Source organism: Capricornis sumatraensis, chromosome 5 (genome assembly GCF_032405125.1).
Source record: "Capricornis sumatraensis isolate serow.1 chromosome 5, serow.2, whole genome shotgun sequence".
NCBI classification, from domain to species: domain Eukaryota; kingdom Metazoa; phylum Chordata; class Mammalia; order Artiodactyla; family Bovidae; genus Capricornis; species Capricornis sumatraensis.
In genome coordinates this window covers 101,380,093-101,405,676 of record NC_091073.1, presented here as the reverse complement: position 1 = coordinate 101,405,676, position 25,584 = coordinate 101,380,093, and the positions used below count along the sequence as shown (strand labels likewise).

The following is a 25,584-nucleotide window of genomic DNA, read 5'->3' as shown; positions in this document are numbered from 1 at the left end:
AGGCTTGTCCACTGTTGCAGTGTTCTAAACTGTACGCTTAGAGAAATGTGCTGTGAGCCTTGCTTGTATCAGCGTGGCACTTAGGAAGGAGGACTGGAATATGATAAATCAGTGTGAACTGGTCCATGCAACTGTACAGCCAGATCTTTGTGAATAATGTAGACATTATAGTCTCTAAATTACTTTTGAGCAGCTACCACTAGCATTCATCAGTCTTTTATAATTTAGTTGCAGATTATTGATTATGACTGCCCTTCAAACATGCACAGGTCTCTACCAATTGCGAAAATCATCTTTTATTTATAATTTTTCCGCCTCGTTCCTTTTTGTTTCATTTCTAAACTTGGTGAAGAGAGGCCTGTAATCGCTGCCTTCCGTTGTCTCCTCTCACTGGTTCCTGATGGCTGGACTGCCTGATTTCCATGCACGCTGTGGGACAGTGGGTCGTTGCAAGCCGTGCTGCAGGTCTTCCCGCTGTGCTCAGGATAGGCATGAATTCACTGAACCTGGACGAGGCCGTGGAGTCCTGCACACAGTGTCCCAGGCCGCTGCTGCCAGCTGATCAGAGTTGGCACATGAGTTGAAATCTGTTTCACTGTTTCTGCACAGGGTACTTTGGTTCATATCTTGCTTTTCCCATTCCATTTCTTCTTGGTCTCTAATGATGTTCTTTCACGCCTCTCCTTCATCTGATGAATTTTTAAGGCCTATTCTTTAGCTTCTACTCTCTTTATACATTTTCTTTCTTTCTTTCTTTTTTTTTTTTCCAGGAAAATTCACTGATCTCAGATCTGTAACAGTTATTTCCAAATCAGCATTTCCAGCCAAGTCTCAAATCAAATCTGAATTTTAGGTTCAAATGTCTAATTGCCTGCCATTCCATGTGGTGATTCTGCCATTACTTTCAACTGAATATGTCTGACCTGAAACTCATTATCTTTCTTCACTTAGTTGACCATCATGGGTGTTAGTTTTCTGGCATCTGGGTGCACCTTTGACTTTCTTTCTCATTCATTTCTCGGTCACAGATGATCAGTTTTTCCCATCAAAGTCCTTGTATCTCAGAATCCATGTTTATGGCCAGTGTCCTAGTTCAGGTCCTCATCAGCTTACGCCAGCACAGCTCAGGCTCGAGTGAGCACCTCCGATCTGGTGGGCTTGTTAGCACACAGATTACTGGGTCCCACCCCCAGGGCTTCTGATGTATAGTTCTGGGGTGCATCTGAGTTTGCATCTCTTAACAGGTTCCCGGTGATGCTGCTGGGGGACAGGGGCAGAGAGAATGAAGCTGCATTTTGAGAACCACTCATTGCTTTACATTTTCCCCATCCAATTAATCTGCAAATCTCTGTGAGATTAGACTAGATTAGACTTCCTGTAACATGCAGAGTATATCATGAGAAACACTGGACTGGAAGAAGCACAAGCTGGAATCAAGATTGCCGGGAGAAATATCAATAACCTCAGATATGCAGATGACACCACCCTTATGGCAGAGAGTGAAGAGGAGCTAAAAAGCCTCTTGACGAAAGTGAAAGAGGAGAGTGAAAAAGTTGGCTTAAACCTCAATATTCAGAAAACAAAGAACATGGGATCCGGTCCCATCACTTCATGGGAAATAGATGGGGAAACAGTCAGACTTTATTTTTTTTGGGCTCCCAAATCACTGCAGATGATAACTGCAGCCATGAAATTAAAAGACGCTTACTCCTTGGAAGAAAAGTTATGACCAACCTAGATAGCATATTCAAAAGCAGAGACATTGCTTTGCTGACTAAGGTCCGTCTGGTCAAGGCTATGGTTTTTCCAGTAGTTATGTATGGATGTGAGAGTTGGACTGTGAAGAAGGCTGAGAGCCGAAGAATTGATGCTTTTGAACTGTGGTATTGGAGGAGACTCTTGAGAGTCCCTTGGACTGCAAGGAGCTCTAACCAGTCCATTCTGAAGGAGATCAGCCCTGGGATTTCTTTGGAAGGAATGATGCTAAAGCTGAAACTCCAGTAGTTTGGCCACCTCATGCGAAGAGTTGACTCATTGAAAAAGACTCTGATGCTGGGAGGGATTGGGGGCAGGAGGAGGGATTGGGGACTGAGGATGAGATGGCTGGATGGTATCACTGACTCGATGGACGTGAGTCTGAGTGAACTCTGGCAGTTGGTGATGGACAGGGAGGCCTGGCATGCTGTGATTCATGGGGTCGCAAAGAGTTGGACACGACTGAGCGACTGAACTGAATTGAACTGAACACCCCATTTCATTGCATTATTTTCATTTTTAAATACCTGTTTATGATGCCCTCTTTCTTAACATTTCTATCCAAGCTCCTGCCTAGTTTCCAAGACTCCTCACAAATGAGCGTAAATTACCCTTCATTTTTTTTTCCTTACAAACAAGCTTTGTTTCCTTTCCATTTGTCTAGACTTAAGTCCTTGCTTCAGTCCCTCTTCCTTTGTGAAACACTCCATGACTACACCCCACCTTTGTAAGTTTCATTATTACTAAACCCCCAAAACACTCATTCAGACTCTTATCTCCTTAATGGTAGGAACCGTATGTCTTCATCTCCTACAAAGCCTAGGATAGGATTAAATCAGTGTGGATTTACTACCTGGTGAATTGATTGATTTCTCTAGTTTGTATATTCCTTGAGGCTGCTTGGGTTTGGGAGAAAACAATTAAGCAAAAATAACTTCATATACTTAAGCATTAAACCTTATAGCTAGTACAATAAGCTTGTAATGAGTATCCATCCCTCTCTGCTTTGTGAATAGTCCACTGCTGGTAGTGGTGGCTCAGGAGTGTCCACAGGAGCAGAAGCCTGGTGATGGTAGCCATGGCATGCAGAGCTGGGGAGAAGCCACTTGTTTTGAATTTCTTTTGGCAGCCCACACTTTTCCCTTAGGTAACATGTGATTTTGCAGAGAGTGTTCTTAGTTTTTTCTGAATCATCCCTAAGTTACCTGAGAAGTTGGTGGCTTACTTCCCCTAATGACTGATGTTGACTCCACAGATGAAGCAGTTAAGATGTTTATTGAACAGCTGCTGTGTGCCTAGCAGAGTCTGCACCAATATTGCTGTCTCCCACCCTGTCCTTCCTTCCCTCCTCTGTGTTTTTGGTTTGTCTGTAAAGCGTAGAGGATGTTTTTGCTAGTTTTCAGGGTGAGTACTTGCTAGACAGTTGTCCCAAATGAATAGAATGTCAGTTCAGAGGAACAATTGGCAGTATATGTTGTCAGTGATAGAACCTTTGTTCTCTCGCCTTCTGGTTTTGGGCTTTTTTGGGGAAATGGAGGCTCAAGCATGAATTCAGTCCTGTCAGGCTCTCATTTAACATAGCCGTGTTAAGGGGAAGGCTGTTGGAGAGTTTCTAGCTTGGGTTCTCATTTTACAGAGGAGACAGCGTTGTCCTAAAGCAATGACGTCTCTCTGAAGAAAGTCACAAAAACGCATTATGGCAAAGCCAGGCTAGATGGGAACTGCCTTTACATCCAGCTTGGTCCTCTTTGTGTGTCATGGGTCTTTATGGAGAAGCCTTTGAATGTGGCCACACTCAGGACTATTGGAAAGAAACAGAAAAAGGTTTGGGTGGTTTTGGAACTTCATTTGGGGTTGGAGATTTAACACTGCTCAATTTATAGTTTTATCCTCAGTGAACAAAATACATCCATTTGTGAAACAAACAAAAAAATTAAGCTATGCATCAAAAAGCAATATCCAGAGGTAATTATTATTTTTTAATTTAAATTATAGATCTTATTTTCCTAGAGGCTGTGTGAGATTTTGCAACTATTATTCAGGATATTAAGACATGAAATACTAGGTATATCTGATTCTCAATACTGGTTTATGAATTGTCTTCTTAAAAATGTGGAGACTGTAGAATATGAATGATGAGCTTGTCTGCTGCTATACAGCGTCCGCAGCCCATATTGATGATTGTTTTCATGTAGAATGGAACATGGAGCTGGTTTCCAGGAGTGCTTGTTGTGAGGCAAACAATAAAAGGAACATTATTTGCATATTATGCCATTCAAATTAGAAATTTACGAAAGCATATAAATCCTCGTGGAGTAATAATACTGTGAAATAAGCCATTAACTTGATGCAGTTGATGTTTAGGTTGCCAAACTCTTTGTGACACTGTACCTTCTGATTCGATATTTATGGTTATGAAAGGGCAGTTAAGGATTTTCCTTCCAGCATCATCATTCGCTTTGATGTATAAGTGGCCTCAGTTACCCTGCCAGGTATCTAGACAAACAGCATTTTTTTGAAGTCAGTCCTATGTCACATTACACTTAAGGTGATGGTGAATGTTACTGTCAGCTGAATGTCATCATACTTAACACTCCGTGTGTGTGTGTGTGTTTAAATCAGGTTTGTCTGCTAACTAGATGGTGCCCCAAATGGATAATGGCACACTGTTACATGTTTCTTTCTAACCTCGGAGATTTATTATAGCCATCTTTTGACTCTTCTAATCAAACCCTGTACCTTTTATAAGATAAGGAGCATGACAAGATTTATCCTGCAACCCATGCTGTGAGTCATTTACTCCTGATACACTCTGTGTTGTATTTCATTGATTGCATGGATGCTTCCATTATTATTTTTTAAACAATCAGTACTCTTTTTGTATTAATGAATTTATTGAAATAATAAGATTAATGGATATTTCTGTGGAGCTGAAAATTTAATTTGGCTGTATTTTATGGTGTTAGCTTTGGCTCAGCTATCTCAATCCTGGCAGAGTCAGTGTTTATCTAAAATCTGCTGCTTGGGTTATGCAATTACATACATTTATTTCCTTCTGAGAGTAGATCGCCATAGTTCTCTTTGGTGTTTTTAAACTAGCATATGAAAATAATAGGCTTTATAAAATTGGATATGATACGTATCAGCAAATGGTAAGACCAGAAATGGAATAAAGGAAAAATCCCAAAGGAGCTGACATTTCTCTAAGAGGCAAGCCATAATTTTTATTAAGTAACTTATGGAGATTGTTTCAGAAATACTGTAATTGGGGAGGGAATTACAATGTAAGGATTATGTTAAGAAAATGAAGGAAAGGGAAAGTCATAGTGGAAAAAGTTGTGAAAGGAAATTGGTATGTCCCTTGAGATCCAGGCAATCTGTGTAAGTCAAATCATGGTTGTATTTTCAATCCAGTGTTTTCATGATATAAGCCATTGTGTCATGGCTTGGTGAGCATCATGGCATTTTGTCTTTTGGAGTCATTTCTGTTCATCATTCAGGGAACTGTCTTAAATATATTTATAGTGTTCCATCTCCTCTACCCCTTCCCTCTCTACCCCACATTTAACCAGTTTCTGAAAACAGAGAATTAGGACATTGTCATGCAACACAGAAGACAGGTGAAGTGTAAGAAATTTATGCTACTCTTTCTCTCAGAATTAAGACCATGGTATTCACAGTTCCTGAGAATACTAAGAATCAAGTAGTATAAGGTTAGGAGTTTGTTATTTGATCCCCAAGTTAGAAATTCTTAGAGTTTCTTAAGAATTTAGTTTAGTAATTTAGAATGTGGCTAAGAGGGACAAGAGTTTGCTAGGTGGTCATTAAAGAAGAATCTTTGGACAAACCAAAACATTTTTTTTTTTTTTTAGAATGCTGTTTACCTAAAGCAAGCATAAATTTGAGCTGTTTTTAATTCAGATACTTCTTACTTTCAGTAGTAGTTTCAGACAAAGGGTTTAGGGCAGACTTGCTGTCACCAAGCCGTTGTAATGCTTGACTTTTTCTCACGTATTTTATCGTCAGTGTCATATCATGTACAACTAATTGACAAAATGCCAGTCTTTGTGTTTATTAAGGTACATTTGCCATTGAGAAAAAACTTAGAGTGGTTTCTGAGAACATTTTACCGAGTCCATGAGTTACAAGTATGTGAAGAAAGCATCCTTTTGTCTTAATACATTTTAAAAGGAAAGTGAGAAATGTATGTGAAAGCTTTGGAACCCTACTTACTGAGCCTGAACTAGTTTTGCAGATTTGCCTGGCAAATCTGATGCATATGGTTTGGAAATTTCTCATTTTTACTTTTTCTCATTTCACAAACTTTGCCAGTCCCCAAAGATCTGCTTGGAAACTCACTGTGCTAATAGGCAAAGTTGGCCTTTGCTGTGCTTCTGTTAAAGTAGTCCATCCTGAAACACTGACCTTTTAGTTTAATAACAGTTTTATTTGAGGAAATGTTTAGATCCTGAAGCTGAAAAGAGTGTTTTCAGAAAGGCCATTTTAAATAGTGGTCTCCAAATGGTATATCTGTTTTCCCTCATGCACTTTGGACCTATCTACCTAGAAGAAATGTATTGTTGCTTTCTGTATTCTATTGATTTAAAAACAAATAACATGAAACTTAGATTTGCTCAAAACCCATTACCACACCAGTTTATTTTCCTGCCTGGGCTTTGAATTGCTATTTTAGATTTTAAACTTTATGCTTGGTCATGTTTTATCTTTTGTTATTTTAAATTCTCCATTGTAGCTAAAGTAATTACTTTTTCAGCTGTGACCTTGGACTTGGGACCTGAAAGGGGTGTGTGTGTGTTTCTTTTCCAGGAATAGCTATGGCATTAAAGAGACAGCTGTGCTTTGACCAGAAGCAAAGGGAACTAGCCGGTCCCTTGGGTGTGTCTTCTTCAGTGGCTTCGGGAGCATCCCTGCCTTTTGCATCTCTGGTGCTTCCTCCTCTCACCTTTCTCTCTCCACTTGTGGCCTGCCTGGGTGATTGCACCACGTTCTCATCCCGTGGCAGGTGGCTTGGCAGACATGAGAGGCAGGAGGGAACAGAAAAGGAAGACAAGCCTTCTGCACTTCCTTCTCTGCAGTCTCTCTTGGCATGGCTGGCTTCCCAGCCCCCCACCTGGCCATCATTTGGAAATGGAGTCCTAACCATTCTCTTTGAGGTTTATCACAGCATCATGAAAAACTCACTGCTGAATCTGGCTTTTCCCCTGGTAGGAAGCCCCTATGTGAGAGGCAGTCATGGTTGTTGTTCACCTGCTAAGTCATGTCTGACTCTTTGTGACCCCATGAACTGCAGCCTGCTAGGCCCCTCTGTCGTCCACTATCTCCCAGACTTTGTTCAAATTCATCTCCATTGAATCGGTGATGCTGTTTCACCATCTCATGCTCTGCTACTGCCTTCTCGTTTTGCTCTTCCATCTTTCCCAGTATCAGGGTCTTTGTAATGAGTTAGTCTAATGGCCAAAGTATTGGAGCTTCTGCGTCAGTCCTTCCAGTGAATATTCAGGGTTGATTTCCTTTAGGATTGACTGGTTTGATCTCCTTGCAGTCCAAGGGACTCTCAAGAGTCTTCTCCAGCACCACAAGTCAAACCATCACTTCTTTGGTGCTCAGCCTTCTTATGGTCCAGCTCTGTACATCCATCCATGACTGCTGTAAACAGCAGACCTTTGACTGTACACTGTCCTCACAGTGCGCTGTCAGGACATGTTGAATCAGCTCCCTTAGAAGATTGAGCTCACTGCTTCATGCTTAGACCTGGTATACCAAGGTCTTACCAAAGCCTAGTTCCTGTTGAGTGAAATTCAATTGAATTGTGATCAAGAATTTGATTGAATTTTGCCTGAGAAAAATTTTGCTGTGATAATTTGATTATCCTGGCAGATTTGTGTGATTTTACACATGGTCTGACCCAAACTGATATTACTACACTTCAGAGAATAGTTTCATCGGGTAGTACTAACTGGGTTAAATGTGTGTCTCAATTTTTGCTACTAATAGAGCTACCAGCTGTGAACAACTTGAAAAACTGTGTCACGTTGCTTTGCTTGGTGATAAGAAGGCGAGGAAACCATGAAAACCATCACCCTGTGGCGGGCATAGCCTGGGGCTTCATAGCCAGCTGACCCCTGTGTAGCCTACCCGGCCTTGTTTTTGGATGAGGAAATCAAAACTCAGCTAGGTTAGCTGATTGACCTAAAGCCTGGCTGATAAAAAGACAAAGTCTATCCAGACTCCTTGACGAGCCATTACTGTCTGTAATTTCTCTGCTGGGTTTTGTATTGTTTAAACTTGTAGTGCTGGAAAAGAAAACGAAAAAAAGTCTTAAGATTTGCCTGAATCAAGCAATTCCTTTTTTAGTTTCTTAAAAAGTTTTTGTTTTGGGTGACTTTTTCAAAGCAGAGACTTGTCTCACACTTTAGACTACCAAGTAGAAGAATGGCAAACAGCAGAATAGTGTGTATATACACACACACGCATACATATATATGTGTATATATAGTTCTAATGGAGAACATCCGTTTGAGAGCAGCTTCTTGAGAAAACTGCCCAGAGAGGCTAGTAACTTTCCCAGGGTCCCCCAAGTTGCTGATGGGCAAATTGGGATCAAACCTCAGCTAGTCCGTACATCTTTCTCTGGTTCCTTGTCCATCATTCTTTTCATTTATATTATATTCTTTTTTCAGCTTTATTGAGAGACATTTAACATATTGTACTATTCACTCATTAAAGTGTACAGTTCAGTAATTTTTAGTATTTGCAGATTGTGCAACCATCTTACAGTCTAGTTTAGAACGTGTTCAATACACCCCAAAGAAATCCTATACCCTTAGCTGTCACTCTCCATTCCCCCTCTCCCCTGCCCCAGACAACCACTCACCTACTTCCTGCATCTGCAGGTCTGCCTTTTCTAGACATTTCATATCAATGGACATGTACAGTATGTGACCTGACTTCTGTCTGACTTCTTTCACTTGCATTTTTTCAAGATTTATTCACGTTGTAGTACGTATTAGTACTTCATAACTATTTATGATTGAATAATATCGCACTGAATGGATATACTACACTTGTTTATTCATCCATCAGTTGATGAGCATTTAGATTGTCTTCACTTTTGGGATGTTAGGAATAATGCTGCCATAAATATTCAGCTACAAGTTTTTGTGTAGACATGTTTTCCGTTCTCTTGGTTATACACGGTATCTAACCGTGGAATTGCTGGGTAATATGGTAACTGTTTAGCATTTTGAGAAGCTGCCAAACTATTTTTATACTGACTGCATTATTTTACATTCCCACCAGCAGTGTATTAATATGCAGATTTCAGTTTCTCCACATTCTCACTAACCCTTGTTAATTGTCTTTTTGATTATGTTTGAATTGGTAAATCACTGTGGCTTTGGTTTGCATTTCCCTAATGATGAATACTGTTGAGTGATTTTTCATGCAGTTATTGGCCATTTGTGTATCTTCTTAGAGAAATGCCTGTTTATATCCTTTGCCCATTTTTAATTATGTTGCCATTTTATTGTTCAGTTCTGTTGTAAATGTTCTTTTATATTCTGGATACAAGCACCTCAACAGCTATATGATTTGCCAGTATTTTTCCCCATTCTGTGGGTTGTCTTTTCACCTTCTTGATGATGTCTTTTGATGTTGCTATTTTCTGATAGTCTGCAATTAAGAGAAAACATCCTTAAGACCTTTCATATATTTTCTTTTCTTGCTGTTACCCAGTGTCAGCTAAATTTTTGCATATTTCCTAAGGCAAGGTTGTTATAATGTCAAGATTATCAAATAAAATGTCATCGAAGAGCAGAGACAGTACTGTCTAGTTTCCATCTAATAGGCTCAACCAGTTGAGATTCTGGGTAAGGTCCTGTGTATATTCCTAGAGTTTAAATGTTTCTGGTCATAATTTTGGGTAGTAGGTTTTGGGTAGCAAAGAGGAAATAGTCCTTGCTTATTTCTTAGGGAGGGCTCTTAAAGAGTATATAAAATTTGTCGATTTATTTGCTGTCATAGCTGTAAGACTCTTACAAAACATATTGTACAAAATCATCTAATTGGAGAGATCAGCTGTTTCAAGTCAAGCCAGCAGGTACTTAGAAAGCTCCAGCTGTGTTCTCAGCACTGTTCTGTGTCTCTCTCTCCAATTGTTGGGACTTGAATTTGAAGGACATGTTTTCCAAAAAATATGGTTTTAACATTTTCATGAGTCAGTGAGTTCCCTTTTTTCAAAAATCATGGAAAAATGAATGTAACCACAAATGATTTTATTTCTCTAATAGGTGATTTTTTAAAATGTCCAATCATCAAAGTGGGAATGTTTTGATGTCATTTTCTTCTCTGAAGTCCCTTCCTTACAGCCTCTCCTCCTCCTCTACGCAGTTGTCAGACTTCAGTGGTAGGACAACATTTTAAAGAATTTGTGCTTAATGGCTCAGTTCCCACTGGGCAGTAAGCAGCTCCTTGGGTTTATTATAACTTTTGGCAGGTATGGAGATTTCTAGGTCACCAGAGAACTCTTGATTAAATTACTCCTGAAGTTCACTAATTGGTCTTTCCCACAGTGCTTAGGTGGTTCCAAGGAGATACTGACCAGCTGGCAGAACTTTGCCTGTTAAGATCTAACCTCAATTTTGTCTTCCTGAGTATTGTCATGCTTTTGTTTAAAGAAGTCACTTATTTTATCTTTTCCCTCTCTTTGTTGATTTTAGTTTCTGAGGAAGAATTGAAAAGAAGAGTGGCTGAGGAACTGGCATTGGAGCAGGCCAAGAAAGAATCTGAAAATCAGAAACGGTGAGTTTCATGGTATTTGAGACAGATTTTGGTGGACCTGTCATAATTATGAAATACTTTTGGAGCAGAGTGATTATGAAGAGACTCATCATTGGTGTCTGGCTCAACTTCAGGATATGCTGAACATAAATGGATGTGGCTAGTTTTGGTTTTGGATTGTGCTTTTTAAAGCCCTAGGTTATCCCTTTCCCAAACTCAATTGTAAGTCACCATTTTATCTTTTGTGTTGTTCTCAGTTGCATGAATAACTGAGCCCTGGTTTTTCAGTATGTGAGAAATAGTTTTTGAGGATTCTTCTGGCATTTCTCAGGCTACATTCTTTTAATGAATGTATTTTTGATAGAAAATTACATTATCTGCTATGGGTATTGCCAGTATCTGATGGATCATTGAAAAAGTGCAAGAGTTCCAGAAGAACATCTACTTCTGCTTTATTGATTACTCCACAGCCTTTGACTGTGTGGATCACAACAAACTGTCGAAAATTCTTTAAGAGATGGGAGTACCAGACCTCCTTCCCTGCCACCTGAGAAATCTGTATGCAGGTGAAGAAGCAACATTTAGGCCCAGACATGGAACAACAGACTGCTTCTAAATTGGGAAAGGAGTACATCACAGCTGTATATTGTCACCCTGCTTATTTAACTTACATGCAGAGTACATCATGAGAAACGCTGGGCTGGAAGAAGCACAAGCTGGAATCAAGATTGCCGGGAGAAATATCAGTAACCTCAGATATGCAGATGATACCACCCTTATGGACAGAAAGCAAAGAACTAAAGAGCCTCTTAATGGAAATGAAAGAGGAGAGTGAAAAAACTGGCTGAAAACTCAACATTCAAAAAACAGAGATCATGGCATCTGGTCCCATCACTTCATGGAAAATAGATGGGGAAACAATGGAAACAATGAGAGACTATTTTTTTGGGCTCCAAAATCACTGCAGATGGTGACTGCAGCCATGAAATTGAAAGACACTTGCTCCTTGGAAGAAAAGCTATGACCAATCTAGACAGCATATTAAAAAGCAGAGACATTACTTTGTGGACAAAGGTTCGTCTAGTCAAAGCTATGGTTTTTCCAGTAGTCATGTATGGATGTGAGAGTTGGACCATAAAGAAAGCTGAGCACCAAAGAACTGATGCTTTTGAACTGTGGTGTTGGAGAAGACTCTTGAGAGTTCCTTGGACTGCAAGGAGATCCAACCAGTCTATCCTAAAGGAAATCAGCCCTGAATATTCATTGAAAGGACTGATGCCGAAGCTGAAACTCCAACACTTTGGCCACCTGATGCGAAGAAGGGACTCATTTGAAAAGACCCTGATGCTGGGAAGGAATGAAGGTGGGAGGAGATGGGGACTACAGAGGATGAGATGGTTGAATGGTATCACCCACTTGATGGACTTGAGTTTGAGCAAGCTCTAGGAGTTGGTGATGGACAGGGAAGCCTGGTGTGCTGCAGTCCATGGGGTCGCAAAGAGTCAGACACGACTAAGTGACTGAACTGAACTATGGGTATTAAGGTTAACAATATTGTAGCTAGTAATGAATGTCATAGATAGTACCCATGTTAATAAATAGCATTAATTAGTAATCAGTTCAGTAGGCTCACTTAAAAATTCAAAGACTTTATAGATGTGTAAGGCTGAAAAAATCGTCCTTAATTTCGTTCTGTTGAGATAATCACATTTCATTACTCTAGGCTTTTTTCTGTGTCCATACTTCTGTGTTATTGTTGTCTTTAGGACTACTTCTACTAGCAGGAGCAGCTAAAAGAGTTCATTGAAGTTCTTGTAATAAAAAACTGGAAGCAATCCATGTGCCCATCGTGGGAGACTAGATGAATGAATTACGGCACAAAACCATAATGGAATATTAGATGCTCAAGTAGATCTTACATTCTGATTCAAAAAGATGTTGAAAAGCTATAAACTGAACACAGTATTTGAAACAATGTAGATAGTTTTTTGTGGGTAAAGCAGCGCCATGGACTGTAGCCAGGCTCCTCTGTCCATAGGATTTCTCCAGGCAGGAATACCAGAGTGGGTTGCCATTTCCTTCTCTAGGGGATCTTCCCAACCCAGGGATCAAATCTGCATCTCTTGAATTGGCCGTGGATTCTTTACCACTGAGCCACCAGGGAAGCCCTGGGGATAAAGTTGTACTTTTTGAAGAGTTAAAGTAAAGTATAGTTGCTTATTCATAAAAATACGTGAATACATTTTGATCCACAGTAGTCAAGTGCTTCCCTTCTGTGCTGTTTCTGAAATTTGCATATGGCACAAAGCATTATTATTATATGATCATGTGAATGTCTTCCACATGCACAATGACTGCTACCAGTAGATGGTTTGTGAGATTTTGTGTGTGTATCTGTGTGTGTGTTTGTTTTGGACTGCTTCACTAGTTTGCTTGAAGAGAGCTAAATGTAAAGAACCTTTGAATTGGTAAATCTAGTCTTTGTTGGCTGTAGGTGGTGGTGGTTTAGTTGCTAAGTTGTGTCTAATTCTTGTGACCCCATGGACTGTAGCCTGCCAGGCTCCTCTGTCCATGGGATTCTCCAGGCAAGAATACTGCAGTAGTGGAGTGGGTTGCCATTTCCTTCTCCAGGGAATCTTCCCAACCCAGGAATCAAACCAGGCTCTCCTGCATTGGAGGAAGATTCTTTACTGACTGAGCTACGAGGGAAGTCCTATAGGACCTTGAGCATATAATTTAACCTCATTGGCCCTTAAATGTTTCATATCTAAAGTGAAGAGTTTATGAAGTATTTTCTAATATTTCTTCTCTTTTGATGGAGTGCTTGGTACGCTTGGTCCAATTTGCCTGAAATGTCTGGAACAGGACCTGAGTTTTAGTTTATACTACCATATTCTCAGGAAATAGAGAAGACTCATGGCTTAGGATTTTAAAAATCAAGATGTAATTAGTACTGCTAAAAGGGTTTACGCATATTTCAATAGTTTCCTATGCAGCACTTTTAAATTATTTAATTGGGGTTAGGTTGATGGAGTATATAATTAGAGAGTGAAGTTTATTCAAAAGCATTTCAGACTATTTTTCTTTAAGAAGCAGAGAAAATCAGCGTGTTTAGAATTCCATGTATTTGACATTTTATTATTTTTAATTGAGTTTTATTTCAGTAAGGAGTTTTGGGATTAGACCTTCGTATTTGCTTTGCTTACGTTTTTCACATAGTAGTTTTTTGTCTTCTTTTCTTCTGCTATGGTACTGGGTGGTGTTATAACAATTCTAACTGTGGTGGTTTTTCCCTCCCTCTGTTACTTAGCGCCCGTCTGCTCTCCCTGTTCTGTGAAAGATAAAGGGCAGATGAGGTGGATAAAAGGTGCCAGTGAGAGCCGCTTTCATCTCTCATGTGGACTAGGGTTGGCAGCTTAGCTGTAACCTGGGGCAAATGACTATTGATGAAGAATTTATTTTCTGTCACTTTTAAGGAAAGTAGAGGGTGGTACAGCATTTTTTTTTTCCCCCTCTCTCTCTTAAAATGTTTTGTTTGAAACCTTCATGAAAACTTCCAGCTGTCAAATCTTGGCAAAAAGTGTGTGTTTATCTGTATAATAGTTCTTATAAGAGTCAATAGCTATTATTTTCTTTCTTTTATCAACCAGAGAAGAAACTTCAGAAAAAGCATTAAGAAGGTTTTCAGTGTCATCTTTTAAAAGCAACTTTTTTAGAGAAGCACAGAATTTATGGATCATTGTAACTGTTGCCTTAATTGAATGAAGTCTTGAGAATGGTTCCTTGTGCCTGTGGATCGTCACTCGCACATCCTTGGCTTACCAGGTCTTCTGTTTTCACCCCGAATGCACGCAGAGCTGTAGCTGAGTCCCTGAGCGCTGAAGACTGGGACATAGACACAATCCAACATACGCAGAGAGGACCTTGGAAATTATTTCCGTTGTGATCTTTGTCTTCGCAGGATGTTAATCATCTTTAGCTTTTTTATTATGGACAGTTTAAAGCACCTTCAGAAACAGAAGAGTGAGTCCCCATGACACTGTTTCAACAATTTTTGTTTCATCTGTATCCTGTTCACTCCACCTATGTGGTGAGTGGTATGGAGAAGCACTAATATTTTTTAAGAAGTTGGTGAATTTCGTGGCAGGGAACTACTCTGAAATATCTTCTGTCAGCCTAGCTTCATTTCAGTTAGTGGTTTTTTTTTTTGGTTGAAAGACTGGAACTTAACTCTGGCCAACTTGGGAAGCAAGGAAATTTTTAGAAGCATATTAGATAGTTCAAAAGAAACAAAAGGAAGACTAGAAAACCAGTAGGTAGGGAAGAACTGGGTACTACTTAAAGCTTCACACAGTGGGCAAGAAGTAATTCCCCTGGATGATGGTTCCGTGATAAAGGGGAAAGGATGGTGTGTGGCCAAATTTCTTTTTCTTTTTTTAGAATTTAAAACTATTTTATTGTTGTTCAAAAAAGTACTTATGTTTATGTTGAGGTTATAATTGAGCATTTTTTTTTATAAGTTTATTCCAGCCTTCACCTTTTGACCTCTCACCCATCGACATTTGCTAACCATAATTTTCTTTTTTTTTTTTTTTACTTTTTTCTGTATTGTTTTTTTTTTAATTTTTATTTTTACTTTATTTTGCTTTACAATACTGTATTTGTTTTGCCATACATTGTCATTGAATGGAAGATGCCATTAATTTTTAAGAAGCTTTGTATTTGGTATACCACTAAGAAAAAAATAGTTGCAGATAATAACACAGTAGTTAATATCTCTTAGACTTTTCTTATTGAAAGAGCTCATTAAGATTGACTTTGAGTTTTTAAAAAGCTATCACCTGTGTGTTCATGAAAAGGAAAATGTAAGGAAAATAAATAGGTTAAGGCAGTGTTGTCAACTAGGGGAGAGTTTGGTTTCCAGGGGATCTGTGAAAATGTCTGGAGACATTTTTGGCTGTCACAGCTAGTTAGGTCTTACTGGTGTCTAGTGGGTAGAGGCCAGGGATACTGCAAAAGATTCTGTAATGCACAGGCTGCTCCCCCAAAACTCACAAAAGCACCCAAGAATTATCTGGCCCAGAATGTCAATAGTGCTGTAGTGAGAAACCCAAGGTTAAGTAAGGGATTCTCAAAACTTGTTCACATTGGTCTGATTCTTCTAAATCGCTCTGTGGCTCAGGGTCTTGATGTCTGTATTTTTCCACATAGTGTCATATTCTGTGCCATCAGAACCTTGATGATGACAACAGCCTCCTGCTGTTGTTCCTGGGATTTTTCCAGGCTGCTGAAAACCAGTTTTTACAAATTTTGATGCCTCTGTACAAGCTATGACAACTGCTCAGGACAGACTGGCAGAATGCAAGTGTGAGATGCTTTCAGGCATGTGGAAACCGGACAGATGGGATCCTAGAACTGTATTTCGTCAGGATAGTCTGCAAACACTCTAGACCGTGTCTGCCTCATCTCCTACCTAATGCAGAAACCCTTTTACAGCATCTCTGACTGGTCATGCCACACACATTTAGAACCCACTGAGAATCATTTACACTGAAGGTATTTTATTAGGAGATTTAAAGTGTATTGAAGTCCTTGAAGTTTCCACTTGCTTACTTTTAATTTACTTAGAGAATTTTATTTTTTTTTAATTTTAGTTTTGGCTGTGCTGGTCTTCCTTGTTGTGCTGGGTCTAGTTGAGGTGATCAGGGCCACTCCAGTTGCAGTGCCCGGGCTTCTCATTGTAGTGGCTTCTCACGGAGCACGGGCCCTAAGGGCGCATGGACTTCAGTAGTTGTGGCACCTGGGCTCAGTAGTTGCAGCCCCGAGGCTTTAGAGCACAGGCTCAATAGTTGTGGTGCACAGGCTTAGTTGCTCCGAGGCATGTGGGAACTTCCCCAGCCAGGCATCAAGCTGGGGTCGCCTGCGTCGCGAAGCAGATTAATTTGGACCACCGGAAAAGCCCTGTTTATTTTTTAAATTGAAGTATAGTTGATTTATAATATATTAATTTATGCTATACAGCAAAGTGATTCAGTTACGTACATATATATATACACATTCTTTTTTATATTTGTTTCCATTTTGGTTTATCACAGGGTATTGAATATAGTTCCCTGTGCTATACAGTTGGACCTTGTTTATCTAAGTCTCCACTTCTTTAATAGACAGATACAGCCTAATTAAAAGTTGCTTTCGAGGGAAAGGTTTCTACTAGGGTCACAGTGATGACACAGCTGATTATGAGCACTCTGTGTATGTTTTATTCTCATTTGTAAAACACATTTACATGTGGAATCTCAATTCATCTTAGATCTGATTCTGTTTTATGAGAATGCTGAGTGATTTGATGCCCTCCAAAATCACTGATATAAATTTAGTGCACACACTAAAATCACTGGGTCTAATCTGGAATCATAGTTTTGCTTATGACAACACCTAATGGATGGAATGGTTGCCTGGTGTATTGGGAGTCAAGAGCAAATTAAATGCCCGTGTCAGCAGCTTGTTTTTCTGTGATACTCTGTGTGTTTTGGATTATAGCTGACCATATTGTGTTGCAGCTAGAGCAGGCCAGTATAGCAAGGACGCAGTGTGCTACAGTTTGAGTATAGACTTTTAAAATGTGATTTACTTCTCTCCTTTGCCCTACCTGCAAAAGTGAGTCTCTGACAGCAAGAAGAATGGGACTGCTTCTGACCTCTGACCTTTGGTATTTGAATTTCACCTCTGTACCTATGAAGACAAGTAAAAGTTGCCTTCATTTTAATAACCTTTTTCAAGAAATCAAGAAGAAAGAGAATAGCTACTTGATGCTGTAACTAGCTGTATATCCACCAAGATTGTTGATGCTGCTTTTAGATGGGTGTTGGTTGAGATTTTACCCCAGTCTTAATTACTTGAGAAATTAAATGCCATTTTCCAGTTATCAACACGTATTACACAGTTGTTATTATGAAATTATATACCTCCAACCTGCAAGTAATCTCTAGGTATATAATAATTAAAAAATAAAGCAACTTTCAGGGAGTAACTTCTGTTGATTGCTAATATTTATCAGTGGCTTTTATCATAAAAATATGGTTTGTAAGGGACCTGAAAAGATGAGTTAGCAGTCACAGGCAGTGAATCTTACTTCTGATTTATAGGTATTTGCAAAGAAAGTGATTACAGTTTGTACACTGCTGTGATGTGAACAGATTTCTCAGTGTCTGGCTCCAGTAGGGGCAGTGGACAGTTGGTTGGCTTTATCTGCAAACTGTTTCTTTGTGTGCTCTGACATTTACGAGATCCTTCTATAATATAAAAATCCCAGTGTATTAGATTAATTTTTTTATTAACCTCATTAAAGCTTTTTTTTTAAAAATGTATGTTGTGTTGCTTTTCTGTTCCATTCTGCTTAAATATAAAGATTAACTCCCTCTGAATGAAATAGATCACATCCTTGCCACCCAGTACATTTCACTGGGGGATGACTGAAAGTGGTGTGTATGTACTAGGTATTGAAATCTTTGGCCATCTGCTACTTTTATCTTTATTTTTTCCCAAGTGTCACTTTTCTATTTTTAATAGAGACAACTGCTTTCTATAACCAACAATTACAGAAAGTTGGATTATCCTGTCTATGTTTTATTCACATCTCTTTACGCCTTTTTCTAAATCCAGTTTTCTTTCCTACTGATGTTATGCTGTTGTAGACTCCTACTCTGAATTCTATTTGAGAATCTGTCTTTTTTTTTACATGTAGGAATATTAAACCTGGAAAACTAGAATCAATCAAGCACGCCACAGAAATCTGTAACCCCCCCTTTTTTTTCATTGGATGTAATAGCAGCCGTGATATTCAACCACTTCTTGTTCAGATGTTTCTTTTGACAGTAATTGCAGTTTTCTCTCTCATGAAGCACGTGTTTGAGGTAATTTGTGCCAGAGTGGGTTTTTGCATTTGGAAATTTCTAGGAACTGGATTTTGAGTGTCCTGTAGTCGCAGTACTTCTTCCTGAAGTTTCACCATTACCCAGAACAGTCTCAGGAGAGTAGGGGTGGTAATGTACTCTGTAAAACATTTTTTATTCTTTACATAAACTATTAATGTTTCTTGTCAGCGTTACCACCGTTTTATAAAACAGATGACTCAAGTAGACGTCTGTAAAGTCTTCAGTCAGCAGGGGAAGCCGGTCTTGGGCCGCCTGCCCCACAGCCCTGCACTCTGTTGCTGAGGTGATCGAATCATATTGCCTTTGGTCTTTGTTTGTGCTCAGCGGTTCAGTCGTGTCTGATTCTTTGTGACCCTATGTTCTGCAGCCTGCCAGGCTCCTCTGTCCATGGGATTTTCTAGGCAGGAATACTGAAGTGGGTCTGCCATTTCCTATCCAGGGGATCTTTGCAGATTAGGGATTAGACCCGCGTCTCCTGCATCGGCAGGCAGATTCTTTACCACTGAGGCACCAGGAGAGCCTCACCACCCTGTAAACATTTATTCAGAAGAGACCTGACAGAACTCCGATACAAAGCTGGTCCTGATGCCATCTGGTTATAGCTAGGACTAGGAGTTGAGAGCTCCCTGTCAGCCATTTTTCCCTCCTTTCCCCTTCCCAGAGACCTGGGAATCCGGGGGCTTAGAGAAACTTGTGGTGAGGGTAGTATTCTCTCAGATTGGGACATTTCATGTGTGAGGAGTAAACTTTTCTCTTCCAAACAGCATTTGTTGGATAGACTCAGCTCAGTTGACGTTTCAGAAGGTGAGTGGGCAGGCCTGATGTCCACTTCCTTGAGTCCAGAAGTCTGTACTTATGGACAGTGGCCCACGTAGGCTGGGCCTTACCCCTCTGAACCTCCAGTCCTGAGCCTTCTGGGGAACCATCTGCTGAGCCTGCTGGTGATGAACGCCCTGTTAGGAGGAGGGGAGCAGAATGAGAGGCAGGTCTGGCGGCTCCCTCTGCAACCGGGGAGAAATACACAGGCTTCTCGCCTTCCTCTTCTGACCGCAGCAGCTTTGCCAGTGGAGCCTTGAGCTGAGAAGGAGTGCAGGCAACATAGTTACAGTGCAGACGTCAATTTTATCTCAACATGATCATATTTCTAACTATTGGCACATTCATGTTTAAGTGATCCCTCGTCCCCTTTTCCTAGTTGGAGAAAACTGTTAAAGAAGAGAGTATCTCAAGTTTCTGATAAATATATATATATATATATTATTATTATTTTTTTTTGAGAGAACCTGTATTCTTTTGCATCCTATTCTTATCCAGAGCAGTTGTCATTTGTCTTTGATGAAAACTTTCCTCACAGTTTATAGATGACATACATATAGAATACACACTTTGGGGTCACATTATGTTATGAAAACCATTCCAGAGTACAGGACCCATATGTCCAACTAAAATGAAAAAAAAAAAAAAAATTAAAGCAATAGGTGTTGGATTCTTGTATTTCCTGAGCACTTTATATATTTTAACTCATTTCATCCTCACAACACCTCTGTTACCCCCTCTTTATAAGTGAGGAGGGTGAGAGAGGAAGAAGAAATTACCCAAAGTCATATCTAATAAGTGGTCAGCCTGGGATTTGAACCCAAGTCTCCGTCAAGTTCATGCACTTCACCATCCTGCAGTACTACATTGCTGTGTGTACAGGGAATACTCCCTTTAAATTTTTTCATTTGCAGTTGTGGGAAGAGGTAACAAACATTTACTTGAGCTTTCACCTCTAAACCGTTAGTAAATAAAAGATCTCTTGAAAGTGACCTCGGTTGTGTGCTTCTAGTTATTAGATCTTTGCAGCCACTCTGGATGGTATTTTTAAAATCTCCTTTATCTTAGTACCAAAATCTTTTGAGAGTTTGTGTTTCAAGTTAATATTCTTTAATCATGTAGGCTATAACTCATTGTTAAATGCTGGTCTGTGTCCACCTTTTCAGTGATGGTGGCAATTCGAATTTCTTGTTTGCTTAAGATTGGAACACAGCAAGGGTGGGGTGTCTGGAAGCAGACGGTGACCTGCCTCATGAACTTTGGAGGTGAGGGCTGCTTCCGGTCAGGGAGGCACGCAAGTGCCCAGTAGTCAGTGCTCCTGGGAGTTCTCTGGAGCAATCAGGCCCTCCCCCTGTGCGGGAAGCAATAAAGAGGCACAGCGCTTTCTTTAATAGATGGTCATGAAGTAGAAAGCGTTTTGCATTTCTACTTCTCTATTCATCTTTAGCCTTTTTTTTTTTCTTTTTTAAGAGGCTTTGCCTTATTCTCTTACTGATGCTTTGTTTTCCATTGTGTTGGTTGACATGTTGGGTTTTGGTTTGTAGTATTTGTTACTATTTATTTGCTTTTTGTGTGATAGAGTATTTTGAGAAGTCATCACATTTTTTCAAACTTACATGTTTTTAAATCAATGAAAAAAATCTAGCTGCTAGGACAGTGTAACTTTGGAACTCAAGTATGGAATTCCTCCACTGAATAATGTACAGCTACACACGGCAATTTATTAGTTACATACCATTTACAGTTGCTTCCTTACACATACACTGGGTAATTCCTCCAGGCAGAGACCATTTCACTTGGAAATTTTCTCAAGTTATTCCATTAAAATGATTTTAGTGTGATTTTTGGCATCAAGAATAAGGTATAAAAGTAGACATTATCCACTTAAGTGTTTCAGTTAATGATTTAAATTTGAATTTCTTCACAACTTCTTAGAATGGATCTCTTAAATCTTTCATTTCCTAGTACCATTCTGTTAATGATTATCAGATTAAAACAAAAATCCCTTAATTACAGTTTTGCTTTCCTGAGGTTGATAGATTAAAACCAAACCAAATCAAAGCAAAACCAAAAAAAGTCACTTGAGACCACTAATTTAATATGGGAAATGTTTATTAGTTTAAAAACTATTACCTAACAGTTTCTATAGTTTTTACTATTGCTGCAGAATGTGGTAGGTTTGAATTAGGAAGGTTACCCATTCCTCAAACTACTAAATACATGGGTAATGTTGATTTATTTAAAACCATTACAAAAGAAATATATATCAAAGAAATTCAGAGAACATACATGCATCAAAAGTTAGTCATGTTTACCCCATCCTCCATTACTCTGCTCTTCCCCTCTCCCCAAAATTCACACCTAAGGGAAATATATACCCTAAGGGAACTATATTCTTATATAGTTTGTTTTTTTTTTTAAACAAAATGAGATTGCAGTAATAATGTTGTTTTTCCACCCCCCCTACCCCATCATGTCCTCTTTCTGTTTGCAGAATAAGGAGATCTTGAATAGACTTAAAAATCTGATGATATGCAGCACTTAAGACTTTTACCTGAGAAGTAATACTAACAGCAGTAACATTTAATAATAAGCAGTAGTATTAGCTAACGGTTTCTGTATACTTCCTTTGTTCCAAGCACTGTCTGAGCACTTTGCACATAATGAATTTTTAATCCTCACAACAGCCCTGTGCGGCTGTTTCCAGTCTGCTGGTACCCTCACTTCGCAGATGAGGCGGCTGCTTCTAGTCACATAACCCAGAAAGCAGAGGAGCTGGGATGTCAACCTTTGCACTCGGGAACCTGAAACCACTCTCATCATCCCTCTACTTGGTTGCATCTCCCAGGCCAACCTGTTTTCTGGCCCAACAGGGGTGCTTCCTACTACATGTTAGTCTGAACGCTCTAAGGCCCTTTTGATGTGGTTTACTGAAGATGTACGTTTCTCAGATTCTAGTACAATAAGTTTTGCCTTGATTGTGGAGCTCATTAAATAAGGAATTTAGTTATGAAAAGAATTCACAAGGGACTTTCTAAGTTTTTTTTTTTTTAATTCACATGATGACATTTTGAAATAAAACTGTCAAAATACTGTCAAATAGTGGGTGAAAGTTAATATTTCTGTGGATTTTGCTATAAAGTGTTGGAAATTGTATATTTTTTAATGAATATACCTGTCAGTTGTACAATTTGGTGTTTATAGACTTAGAGAAAAGGAGTCCAAGCCATTGTCCAAGTGCGTTTCTGTAGCTTAGCTTGTCTGTGCAGCCCCAGGTAGGTTTGACTTAGAAAACACTTCCCTCAAACTACTGAAAACTTGGACGTTAGTCTGACAAACCAAGGGTAATGTCAGAAATTTGATTACTGATTATTCTGGCTCCTTCCTTCTTGCTTTCGTGTTTCTGCTTTTAAAATAACTGCAGATTCATTCCTCTCACTATTTCCATGCCTAGTTAGTCTAAGCCATAGATTCTCAACTGAGGGGCATTTTGCCCCCTTCCTCTCAACCCCACCTCCACGGGCCGTTTGGCTACATCTGGAGAACTTTAAGGTTGTCACCACTTGGAGGGTGCTGCTGGCATCTGTCTCATGGATAGTGTCCAGGGATGCTATTAAACATCCTGCAACACAGGACAGTACCCCACAATGAACAATGGTTTGGTCCACATGTCAGTAGTGCCATGGTTGAGAAATCCTGGACTGTCATTATCGCTTCTCGCTTGAGCTGTTACGAAGTCTCCATGCCAGGAGCCAGTCCTGTCCCCTAGATCCTCCTCGCCACAAAGCAGTGTTCATGTGCTTTAAAAGATGCATTCTTAACCACAGCAGTTTATTTGCTTAAAATCCTTTTTAATGGCTTTTCTCTAGATTTAGCATAAAATCCGGATCTTCCCCCAGATCTTCTGGTCCTCCTCTGCCCTTTCTGTTTGTACCCTGGGGACCCATCTCTTACCACCTTCCCACCGAACATTTTAGCTATAGCAGCTGCCAAACCTCTTTGTTCTTGTGTTCAAGTCTTTCCCTAGAACACTTGTATTTTGCGTGGCTGACTCCCGCTTACTATTTAGTGCTCTTCTCAAGCCCATGGAGGGGCTTTCCCTGCTTGCTTTCTGTAGTCATCGTCTTTCCTGTTCTCTGCCTCTAGCTGTCCTTTTCTCTGCCTTGCTTCTTCAGAGCACTTCATCTGTTACTGACTGTCTCCTCCACTGGAATATAAAGGTCTGTGAGGGCAAAACTCATTGTCATATGCTAAGTGTCAACCAGAAAGCATCACTAAATTACAGCAGTACTTTATGGTTGTGGTGAACAGATTAAAATGGGATAGACTTTGTTCAAAAGGGAAAAAGGGGCAGAAGCATCATCACAGGGCTACAGCCAGGCACCACTGAATGATGCCTACTGTTTACCAGGCGCTGTTGTGGTGCAGGAGCTTGGAACTCACCAGCAGCCCTCTGAGGTTCGCCTTAGGTTTTAGGCCATGGCCTGTAAGGTGATGCCCTTCACGTTCCCCTCAGACCCCAAGATAAGTGACCCATATCCTCCGCACCAGACTGGGAAGACTCGGTTGTGTAGCTGTGCTGTCTAAGGGTTTATTTTACAATCAGGACGCCCCTAGGAGAGGCTAAATCCCTTGCCCAAGGCTGTGTTACTGACAGAAGCCAGCCTCAGAATTTAAGCCCAGTTCTCTATTACTCCAAGCCCAAGCCTCTTTGCCAACACTTTTTCAGGTTTTCTTGCTTTTCAGGGAACATCTTCAGTTCACATCTCCTGTTCTAGCAGGCTGAGGTGTTGTCCATTTTTTGATATTGGGACTGTATTTTTAACTCCAGAGGAAACAATTTCTTTGGTATCTGGTGACTTAGGCAAAAATAATGACTTTTCTCTCTTATCCTGAGACATGTCCTCAATGAACATGAATTTGAGCAAACTCCAGGAGATAGTGAAGGACAGGGAAGCTTGGAGTGCTGTAGTCCATGGGGTCACAAAGAGTCAGACACGACTTAGCGACTGAACAACGACAACCTGAGACAGTTGCTTAGTATTGTCTAAAAGTAAAACAAAAAGCAAAACCTGACATTATGAGAATATAATCTAGGCTTTGGACTGTTTTTACTGGCAACCAAAACATTCTCAAAAGTTGTAACTATGAACATGTGAAACATTTACTGTGTCATGCATCCAGATTTCTGAGACTGACCCAGAACGTGACTTGTCTGTCTTTGAGCCTTGAAGTTTGGGACGGAAGTCGGGAAGCCTGTGGCTTGGCCCTCATGCCCCAGGAACCCTGTTGATGACAGCCAGTTTTCTTTTGCACATTTGTTGCTTTAAGTTCAGGAGGAACCAGGAGTCACATGGATTTGTATATTGAAAATTTGCATCCATGTTGTGGTATGATGAGAGTTTTTGATTGAAACTGGAACTTAACTGCTTTTTTTGGCTTTCCTGCCTCCCAGGAATCCATGCTTGCTCGAGGCAACCGGGGGAGGTGGAAGCCCAGGGTGGCCTGTGATGGCAGATTATTCTGAGTTTCAGCATTCCTGTTACGTTTTGTGAGTTGAATATTGCTTTGTGCTTCATGCTCTCTTGTATCTGTTCCTCCCACTACCTTCAATTTTTTTTTTTTGTAGGTTTTTTTTTTCTTTTTCATTTTCTATCAGCTTGTCATAGGATGACACATACTCAGCAAACTCAGCCTCAGACAGCATTTCACAGACAACAAGAACAACACATTCACCAGTCAGGGAACAAAGTGAGAGAAAAATGAAGAACAATATTAGAAAAGAACCCTTTGGGAAGCTGCACAAAAATGTTATATTAAAATCGATCCCAGGGCTTGACCTTTTGTGGTAGTGTATATTTTAAAGCCTTCTATTGATTCTCTTTTAATAACATGTTTATTCTAGTTTACTGACAGAAGCCTAGGGAGAATACAGAAAGAAAAGAGCAAATTCTTTATTATGACGGTCATTTAAATTTGTCTCGGGCACTTTTTATGTCTGACTACTGTTATCTTTTTATGTATTTAACATACATCATTCTTTCTCAGTACAAGACTGAGAGATGTTATGAGGGTGGGAATGTGATTTTTTAATTTACTTTATTGAAAATATGCTCAGTCTTGCTGTTACATATGTGTGCCCCTCCACCCTCTGAATCAGAATTTGTTGCTTTCTGCATGTGTGTTGAAGACAGAAGAGTCTTCATTTTGATTTTTTTTTCCTAATCCTGAAGGCCGTCAGTAATCTAAACAACCACATCTGGGAGCGTTTGGTGATAGT

At 39.8% G+C, this 25,584-nt stretch overlaps 1 protein-coding gene across 2 annotated transcripts in view; it reads left to right on the top strand.

Moving 5' to 3' along the window:
* The window catches only part of CHCHD3 (coiled-coil-helix-coiled-coil-helix domain containing 3), a 289,889-nt gene that overhangs the window by 50,384 nt on the left and 213,921 nt on the right, over positions 1 to 25,584 (top strand). For both annotated transcript variants that reach the window (XM_068972961.1, XM_068972962.1), the window contains exon 3: positions 10,494 to 10,575. In XM_068972961.1, the coding sequence (XP_068829062.1) occupies positions 10,494 to 10,575 (82 nt within the window). The remainder of the gene's footprint in view (positions 1 to 10,493; positions 10,576 to 25,584) is intronic.